The sequence below is a fragment of the Limulus polyphemus genome, unplaced genomic scaffold (genome assembly GCF_000517525.1).
Source record: "Limulus polyphemus unplaced genomic scaffold, Limulus_polyphemus-2.1.2 Scaffold159, whole genome shotgun sequence".
Lineage (NCBI taxonomy): Eukaryota > Metazoa > Arthropoda > Merostomata > Xiphosura > Limulidae > Limulus > Limulus polyphemus.
The window spans coordinates 384,415-394,885 of NW_013665769.1; the positions used below are offsets into that span (position 1 = coordinate 384,415).

The 10,471-nt window shown below is 29.7% G+C and overlaps 1 protein-coding gene across 4 annotated transcripts in view; it reads left to right on the plus strand.

Annotated features, from left to right (window-relative positions):
- Positions 1-10,103, plus strand: part of LOC106476877 (syntaxin-12-like) — a 63,288-nt gene extending 53,185 nt beyond the window's left edge. The window contains exons 9-12 of one of the 4 annotated variants that reach the window (XR_002609775.1): positions 364-478; positions 2,432-2,514; positions 6,480-6,651; positions 8,491-10,103. Coding sequence is in view for 2 of the 4 variants with exons in the window: in XM_022381379.1 (XP_022237087.1) it covers positions 364-478; positions 2,432-2,514; positions 8,491-8,694 (402 nt within the window). In the remaining 2 variants the exon portion in view is untranslated. The remainder of the gene's footprint in view (positions 1-363; positions 479-2,431; positions 2,515-6,479; positions 6,652-8,490) is intronic. The other 3 variants (XR_002609777.1, XM_022381379.1, XM_022381380.1) reach the window with 3 other exon arrangements.
- Positions 10,104-10,471: the final 368 nt, after the last annotated feature.

The window sequence follows — 10,471 nt, forward strand, 5'->3', positions numbered from 1 at the left end:
GCTGTCATGTTAAACTTATATTAAAGTTTTTCTTCATTACCCATTTAAGCCGTCTCCAGCCATTATTTATGTATTTTGTTAATATTCAGTGTACCATCTGTTAACAATAGAGAACACATGCAATTTATTAGAGCTGATTATAACTGAACAGTATATTTAACTAGCTATACCAATTACCATGCTGATTTTTAGTTATGATCTGTGTAGGTAACTTGCATTGATCACTAGTTAATATTAATTGATAAATAACTCGCATCTATGTCTTTTTTTCCCTAGGCTGTTTACTATTCTCTCATTCTATTATTTTATGTAAATAATATTCATATATGATATTTTGAAGTACAAACAAATCTTTGTTTCAAGGCTTTACTAGAAGAGAGAGAACAGAGGATTAGAGAAATAGAAAGTGACATGTTGGATGTTAACCAGATTTTTCGTGATCTAGCCTCAATGGTTCATGAACAAGGAGAAGTAATAAGTAAGAGACAAGTTACCATAACTGTATTATTCATTAAATCTCTGATACTATTGTCTAATTATAAAACTTTGCAAGCTATTCTTACAAACTTTAATAGTTATTAATTATATTTACTTAAGTGACTGAAGTTTTCTTTATTGATTTTACACATTAGAAAACGTTACTACCAAAAACATTAAACATGTAATATTAAAAAACTTCATACAAGTATATTATAAAAGCTCTAACTGATATAAAGATTACAAATACATTATAAAATCAACAAGTTTTTTTGTGTCTGTAATAAATGGCCTTAGCATAAATTAGATAGTATAAACTGTTGAATATGTTTTAGAGACCAAAATACTTTTACAGTTAATCATTGCAATTTAGTAGAATGAAGAAATTGTTCAAAATCTTGAAAGTATATGCTCATTTATGAAATAATCAGAATGTGCACAAAAGATCTTGAGCAAAGCATGTAACAATTACTAAAGCCCTTGTGGTTTTAAGATGTAAAATTGTTAACTCCCACACACACATTTATTGATATGATAGACCTTGCTGATAGAAATGGTCCAAGTGACTGAAGACTCAATTGTAAGTTTTTTGTTTAGGGAATAGTTTATATTATAACTGTTATAAACCATTCCAAAGCAACAGTAAAGTACACACTTGTAATGGTTAGATAAAAAGTAACAGTTTCTGTTAGCACAGAAATTAGTTTCAATTATTGAATGTTTTCATAAAAAAACATTGTTTTGCTTAGATTGAGAACTAAATACAAAAATATATTGATTTTTATTGACAGAGACATTGGACTCATTCAGTGATTTACTTATAATTAGTAGGAGAATTTTTTAAGATATATAGACTGTTAACTAAGAATAGAATAAAAGTTAAAAGGGAAATTTTTAAAATCATGAGATAGCAAGGCTAAAGATGTTTACAAAGCTACAAAAAAGCGACATGTACAAGAGAATAAAATCCAGGTGTATCCATGTATACATATATCATGCACACAGTACCATAACTTTGTGTGCTTGTGTTCATCAGCTGTGCGGTAATACTAATAACAGACTCGCAAACTGTTTTTAGAACAATGTTGTAACAGATATCTTTCAGCAGTTATAATATATGAACCACTCTAGTTTGAAACAGTTATTACTGAGAAAAGCTCCTTTATATGTTTCATAAGTAATTGGTAATGATGAGGAATTTGCCCTACAATATAAAGACTTCAGATTTTCTGTGATTGGGTAAGAAGTGACATGGGCCAAAACAACTCAAGCATGTCTGTTCATCCTTTAGACCAGAAAGATGTTTAGGCAATGTGGCTGATGGTAATTCTTGTAGCTAAAGAATGCAAAATGATGATTGAAATGGTATTGATAATAAATATTTTGGTAGACCAACTTACTCAATTCAGTGTTTAATTCTGTAAATTGGCAAGTGACATTGTAATCTTTCTGTTTATATAAAATAAGTAGTCCAGTGTTGGACAATGGTACACTTTTTGCACTGATGTAATCGTATGGGAATAAAGTGCACTTCATTCAGTATTATGCTATATGATGCACAACCTATTTTTGAGACAATAACCCCTTGGTTAGTCCAGAGGTCTAATCTGAATTGTATTTCAAATGCTTTGGAAAATTTTTCAATGCTTTCTTAAGGATTGACCAGACAGGCTTCAATTTGTATTATAGTTGTAGCTGTTTAGTAAAAATAGTGGTTATCTAGTCCATCAAATGAGAACCAATGGCTACTATTGTAAGGAGTGAATTGTGACAGATTCCAAGATGTGATTAATGGCAAAGATGGGCCCAGTGTAATTTCTTTTAAAACGAAATTCTAGTAGCAAAGCATGGCATTTTCTTAAGATATGATATCCAATAGATTGATAATATAAGTCTAGACATTTATAAGTAACTGTGCAGTCATTTAACAAGTCTGTCTTGATTGTATATGCAGATACAATAGCAGATAATATTGATAATACATGCTACAATGTTGAGGAAGGAGCCAGCCAGCTACAGAAAGCCAGTGAATACCAGGTTGGTGATGTTTTTTATTTGAATAGGGAAATTTAATGATGCAAAGATTATTTTGAGAAAGCTAGTCACTTATCTTATATAAGGTTATTTCCCTGTCCTTCATTAATTGCTTCCAATAGTAGAAAACAGATATATCTCATAAATAACACATTTACAAATGTTTACTTGCTTTTTCCAATAGATTAGGTAAAGTATGTTAATGACTTACAGCTTGTTTTGAAAATGCAAAGTAAAATACACTGTTAGAATTAGTATCAAAATATTAGTCACATTATGGTAAAATGTTTAAGATTAAATTTTTTCTGTTCCAAAGAAAAATCTCATTTAATTAGTTCTACGTTACTGTCTGGCACACAGAAATGTAACCATAGTTCCATAATTAATCATTTTGAAATTTTTAATAATAACTTAGTGACATCAGTCTTCTCAGTCTCCCTTGTAAGTTCCAGTAAGAAGAGAGTGTGAGATAGAATTTCAACTGCATGTGACTTTTCAGAGCTTTTCAGGCTGAGTTTAATAGAACACAAAGTGTTATACTTACACAGTACATGCAACAAGCATTGCCCCACTAGACACGGGATCTCGAGCAGAATAAGAATGCAATGATATTTGGTATCTTGTGTTTTTCTTGCTAGCATGACTTTTCAGAGCTCTTCAGGCTGAGTTTGATAGAACACAGACTGTTAAACCTACAGTACATGGAAAAAGCATTGTCCTGCTGGATATGAGATCTCAAGGGCAGAAAGAGAATGCAATGATATATAGTTGTTTGTTTACAAACTTGCTATTTACTAATGTAGTCATGTCGAGGAATGGAATATCAAGAACACCAGAAAGATTGAGGCATAGTCAGTAGCATGTAAATGTATTTATGTTCCTGGGTTAATTTCCCAACTGTTTAGTGAAATTTTGTTGTCTTAGTTACTTAGCACTGGCTGAATCTGACAAGCCACAATTGTACTGGTACAAGGGAAAATAATATATAATAATATGGCGATAATTAGGTTAGTATAAGAAAATATTACATAAACTATGTAGAAAAAAAGTCAAACTGATAAAGGGCAATATTTTGTTTATTAGTGAATTGTAACTATACCAATAACATAGCACATTTTGTATAATATGGCACTTTCACCTGTGCATAGTTTGATACCTTAATTGTAGAAAGCTAATTTCATCAAACACAAATCACAAACTTCAAGGTTTCAATATTTCTACAAAATCACATATTAAATATATTAGTTTGTGCAATATACTGCACCAGTTTTTATGCCATTTCCAGTGACAAATTACAATTTAAACATTTTGTGAATTTCAGAAACTTAGTAATTATATTGCATTAACTCTTTTAACTACAGCTCTGTTGCAAGTTTATGTCATGACCTTTTAAAGAGTTTCATTCAAGATATAAATAAGCAGCTTTACTGTCAATGCATGTCAGTAAACTTGTCAAGAAAACATATTTTATAATGCAACTTTTAATGTCTCACTTTCAAAATAAGAATTTTTTAAAACTCAGTCTTCATTTTGTTGTGTCACATGACACATCTGAGTTCCAATTTGACCACTACAGAATTTTTTAACATTAAAATAAAGAATGCTGCCTGTTCCAATCAGTTATATACACAATGTATACATAATTACAAGCAATAATTTGAAATTTTCACCTCCTACTTTCTTTATTTCTGTCAAACCTACTAGAAAAGCCCTCCATTCTCTCTCTGACTTCCGAGATTGTTTGCTAATCAACTTTACATGGTTGATGGACATTTTTACAACCAATACAAAGAGCAGATTCTCCTCTATAAGAATCTTCCTAACGTTTTAAAGTTTTGATGGGTAGAGGATTCAAGTATTAGAAATTTCTTGTTTCATGATTGTTGTACTACTGCTTTGAACAGTTGATGGAATTTTGGTGAATGTTTTTGTAGCTTCTTAGCAAGCTGTATAAATTATAGTAATTTTGGAAATATTTGTTCTAGTGACCACTATGTGTTTATTATTTTAAAATGCATATTTGAAAAATAAATTATTTTAGATACTCAAATTTGTGATATTCAACAAGGTCTGGCATCTGATTACCTCACAAGTGCAAACCAATTTGGTAGCACAGCATGAACTATAAATCTTTGTTTTTGTGGATAATTTGTATTCATTGTTTATGATTATATTTTCTAACAAAAGTAATTAAAATATGAACATTAAAAATTTATCAGTTCAGCCTAACAAAACTTCAGAGAAATAATATGTCAAAGATATCACAAGTTGTAGAGAGGGGTCATATTCAACAATACACATGTGATGTGTCCTGGTTTTTCATTTTGCATGTGTGCCAGAAACAGCTAATGGCTTCTTCTATGATATATTGCATCGTTGCCTCAAAGGTCACTTCTCCAGTGGATCAAAATATAATGTACTGCAATAAAACCTTAAAGGAAACAGATGTGAAAAAGTTAAAATGATGAAGATAAATAATTTGGAACCTTCTGATTGACACTGAAGAGGAAGGTTATTATTTATTTTATTTCATATTTTCATTTCACTTTATGATGTAAAGAAGATAAGTAATGAAACAAAGTTTTATCAAAAAATAACTTTTGATATTCAGTTAGTATGTTCTAGGGGTTATGTAAAGGCAAGGAAATTAACAGACAAATCTTTAGCAGAAATAATTTATATTGAAAAAATATTCTTTTGTATAGACAGACTTCTGGTGTTTAATAAAACTTGGCAAATTTCTTGAAGATACTGTGACTTAACAGACTCAGTTTTGGTTTAGTAGATTGATGCTGTTGCTATGAGATGTGAAATCACATTCTTCAATAATACTCAATTAAAATGTTTTTAAAAAAGAAATACATTACTGCATACAAAATCTGTCACTGCAGCATTTTAATTAAAGGTTTGAAGTGTACTTTTGAGCACGTTTGTATAAAGCTTGATAGTAAACATTTTTCCTCTAAGAAAAACACCTGAAACTGTTTAATGCAAAATATATGTGTTGAAATTTATGGTGACATTCTTTCTTAAAGGTATCATCTGATAATCTAGTACAATTAAAAAATTTCATTATTACACACTGTGTATATATATATAAGTGAATTACATGTTTGCGTGATTAAAAAAAAATAAAACGTGTTAAGCTACTGTAAGATTACTTGTGATGTCAGTCACTTCTGTGTGTGAATATTGTTGCATTTTCAACTGTAGGCATATATTAACAAAGTGTGCATATTTCATGGGGCAGATGGATGCAGTCAAAATCATGTACCTCACCACGTTCAAAGGGAAATTTTCTTTGTAAATACTGCAATAAAAGGTGGCCATCTTTGTTTATTTAGAGCAATAGTCTCATAAACAAGTGGTTCTACCAGATTCAACAAGGAATAATTCTTTTATCTCATGCAACATGATGAAATCTTGTTTTCCTCTAAAGTATTGTCTGTAGCAATATTAAACAAAGTGCACATTTATCACATTGGAAATGTACATCAGACAATTAAGAATGACATGATTAAGGATGGTAAGTGTTGTTATGATTTACGGAATTCTGACCCTTTTGAAATCTTGATTCTTTATCATAGGTAGTATATACCAGGAAATTTGATGTTTTTGAAACAACTGATATTAATATTGTTTCAATAGTAATTTATGTTCAAACGTAGCTGCCTTCATTAACATTTTCATTTAACAGTGTTGTTGAACTACTGTTATACACTTGTTTTACTAGAAAACTGTATTACTTGCTTCAAAAGACATTATGCTTTATCAGCTTAAGTATTATGCGAAATGAATGATTGATTTAATTTGATTATAATGTGAACATGCCTTTAATAGTTAAGTTTAAATTATTTAATTATAATTTTCTTATATAATACGAGAAACAAAAATAAGTTTGTGCTTGTGTTGTGTGTGTGTGTGTGTATATATATTACTACTAATATAATATATTTTTGATTTTTCAGAAAAAGTACAGAAAAAAATGTGTTGCTTCATTATTATTTTGTTAGCAGTTGGTTTAGTGGTGGCACTCATTGTTGGCTTATCTGTGAAGAAGTGAGAGTTTTTCAGTTAAATCAAACAGAAACTTGTACTTTTTTTGTCAGATGAAGACTGATGTTGTACTCTATCAAAATGGTATGTCATTGAATTTATTAACTAATAAGAGGCTTTAATCAGAATATAAATAGATTCTGTTAACAAGTGATGTAAAAACAACTTCAGATCTGACATGATTAAGAATATGAAAATATTTTTTTCAGTTAAACATCAATTGTTTATATATATGTGTGTGTGTATACTAAATGTGCAAGATAGTAAAAATGTTTTTGTATAAGACTCAGTTCTGTATTTGATTTGTATTTAACTAAAAAATGTTTGCTTATTACTCTATTTTTCCAAAAAATCATCACGTAGTATATGTATCAAATACAAACTATCAGTAACTGTTCACTTGTGTACATATGTGTAATATTCTAATTAATGTGATATGCCCAAGCTAATAGCAAACATTGGCATGGTTAGTAGCCTATATGATCAACTAAGTCTAGTTATTAATTACTAACTAATTTTTGTAACTAGATACTAATTATTAATTACTTTTTATTCTGTTTTGGTTGCTTCTGCCATCCTCAGGACAGTCCAGAGAAGAACTATTTTCTGTGTTGATAGTGGCCAGGGTGGAAGTCTGGTGTGTTATCCACTTGACTGGGTTCTCTCCCATTAGAATCTGAATCAACTAACTATTTTAATCTTTTCAAGGTTTTGTGTGTTATCAGTTATGTGGAAGTAAAAGGTTTCTTTTGCTTTTATTTTTCTCTTATGTGATTAAAATGCTGTTAGTTCAGCATTATTTCATTTAATTGGTTTATCATATTCTCTAACATGAGGAGCTATTACATATAGATCAGAATTACAATCTTTTATGTCTGCTATGCTCTTGAATTCCAACTTTTGTCGGTATTTTTGTATCTTCATTACAGAACGTGCTGTGGATGGGGTTTATGCTTTCTGTTGGTTATTTAGGTGATTTGGTGTGATAGTATTACATTTTGACATCTAAATCCTGTTCTGACTGTTATTTACACATCCTCTGTAAACTTATGTTTTCAGGGATACCTGCGAAATAAGATAATAGGGCTTTAATTTAATCTTTAGTTTTTCTCATGTTTATTCTCTGTGTTTATCCATTTTTAAGGAGAGTTGTTGTGTTTTTCCTATCTTCTTAGTTTCTTCAGTGTTATAAATCTTGTTCATCACTAAGCAGTCCAGAAAAAAAAAAGCTCTTTGGTTGGCTTTAATTAACCAGACTATAATTGATATTCACTGAATTTTTCTGTCTCTTCTTTCACAGAATATTGTCATTAAAGACATCTTAATTTTGTTTTTTATTCTCCAGTGGTTGAATGTCCTGATACACAGTGTATACTAATAGGAAAAACTAATAGATAAATTGATAATTGACCAAATTATTCTCACTCTTTTCAATGATATGTTTTGTTTTTAAAGATGTAGAAAATGTGTCAGTAGAGTATGTTAAGGAAGTTAATAACCATGCAAAATCAATAATATCAATTTTAATGTGCACCATTATACAGAATATTTTCTATAAATAAGAACTATCACTCTGATAAGTTGCTCTGATTAGTTTTTGATTATATCCATATACTTAATCGGTCTTTAAAGTTTGTTTCAACAACCCTTTAATGTTCAATATATACTCCTCTGTAAAAAGATTTTGCATGTTCTTACATGAGGTACTTATGCTTATGTTCCATTCCTAAGTTACTCTAATGTGAGTTTTATGTATACTATATAACAACTAAACTAATTGTTGAAGGTGAAAATCATTATACTTACATTATTAAACACTAAAGTATAATAAAAGTTTTTCTTAAAAAATTTTAACTGAGATGCATTGAAGTGCATGTTTTCGAAATGTTGATAATTTGATTCTGTGTTTTCTCCAATTAACAGTTCTTCTTTGTTAAGGTTACTATTCTAACATCAAAATGCATTATAACCAACAATTGGACTACACAGGAATCAAACAGCTCTGACCATTTTTCACCATTTACAAGACTGACGGAACCAAAGAGCTCTGAGAATTTTTCACAATTAACTGGTTTGATGGAATCAAACAATTCTGACCATTTTTCACTATTTAATGGTCTGATGTAATTAAACAACTCTTACCATTTTTTCACAATTTATTTGTCTGATGGAATTAAACAGCTCTGACCATTTTTTTACTATTCACTGGTTTGATGGTATCACAGAGCTCTGACCATTTTTCACTTTATACTAATTTTGGTGGAATCAAACAGCTCTGACAGTTTCTTACTCTTTGCTGCTTTTATTTATGCCTTAGAATGTTGTCTGTGTTGTTTTTATTATATTAAATATAATGTGTACTGTGTAGACATGTTTTTGTTGTTCGTACCAAAAGATATTTTTCTGTTTTTATATGAATTACACTAAAAAATGAGATAAGAAATTATCTGATTTCTTTAACTAAATATATGTAAATATAAGCCTGTATTTGAAAAAAAGTATAGATTACACATGTTTTTATGTTATAACTTTCATATTCTTTGAAAACTTGTTACAGGTGTTTAATTTGCTTCAGAGGTTTTTAGTTTATTCAAAATTCATGTAGCAAAATATTTAGTAATCTGTGCCAGTAGTCTCAGACTCGGCAACTGCTTTGTATTTATGATCTTATGTTATTTGTGATTTGCAAAATAATAAACATTTTAGTAATTTAAAAGCACACATTTTGTTTATGAACATATAACTTAATGATTATAATTTGTTGATAAAACAAACTTTTGAAGGATAGCCCTTTCTTCAGCAGTGTGAACAGAATGATCTATCTTCTCAAATGTGCATGTAGATTTTGGAGTGTGTTTAGCTGAATTCTGGCTATTTGTGAGCCCAATTATTTTTTAAATTTCAAATAGTTACTTCATAGATTTCAAAAACAGTAATCAACTATCATTTCATTATATGGAATGCTGTTACCTTTTTGTTATTCATTGGTGAAACAATCTTATTGGTATAGTATAATTCTGTGTATTTAACTGTCAGGTGCTATTAAACAAGTTTCATAGAATATTATGGCTTTTTAAACTTAAAAAAAAATGAAGTCAAACTTCACAGCACCAGAATGATTGCTGAGATGGTTATTATACTAATATAGTAAATTTTTTCTTATTGTTGATTTATATTCATCAGTAGATGAAAAGTGTAGTATGCTTGGAGCCCTGTAGCTATTGAAATAATAAAAGGAAAACAATTATGTTTCTTCTACATCTGGTGCAGCCTAGTGCACTGTAAAATATAGCACTTCTGATAACTGAACCATATGTAATATTTCCTTTTACTCTTAACTGGAAGTTGGCTGATGGCATGTTTACTTCTATGTAGTCAAGTAAGACTGGTTTTCTTAATAATTATGGTGAGTAGTCATTCATCATTAGGTTTGATGCAGAAACCAGGTGAAGTCATTACATGTAAGATTAATGTAATTTTTAATTGTAACTAAAAGCTGCATCTCTGTGATTGAGAAATAAAATTACAAATGACTAGCCTTTTCTGTTAGTCTTTTTTTTTTCCTCAAATGACTCAAAATCGAGTAGGTTGTTAGTATACGGATATTATGGTTTGTTACATTAAACATGTGGTTTCATTTCTTTATTCATGTAATATTCATGAGGTGGCTCAGCAGTAATCTGCAGGTTTATAACCCTTGGTGAGCAGAGCACAGATAACTCATTGTGTATCTTTGTGATCAACAGCAAACAAACATGTAAAATTTATTGAACGTTTTCATATGCATTTGACCTATAAAGGTTATCAAAATGTATCAGTTTGCTTAGCTTTTTGATTGTGAACAAGGGAAAAGCTAAAAACCAAATTTAGAATTGATAATTTGAGTGCTTTGCCTGTAAGAAAG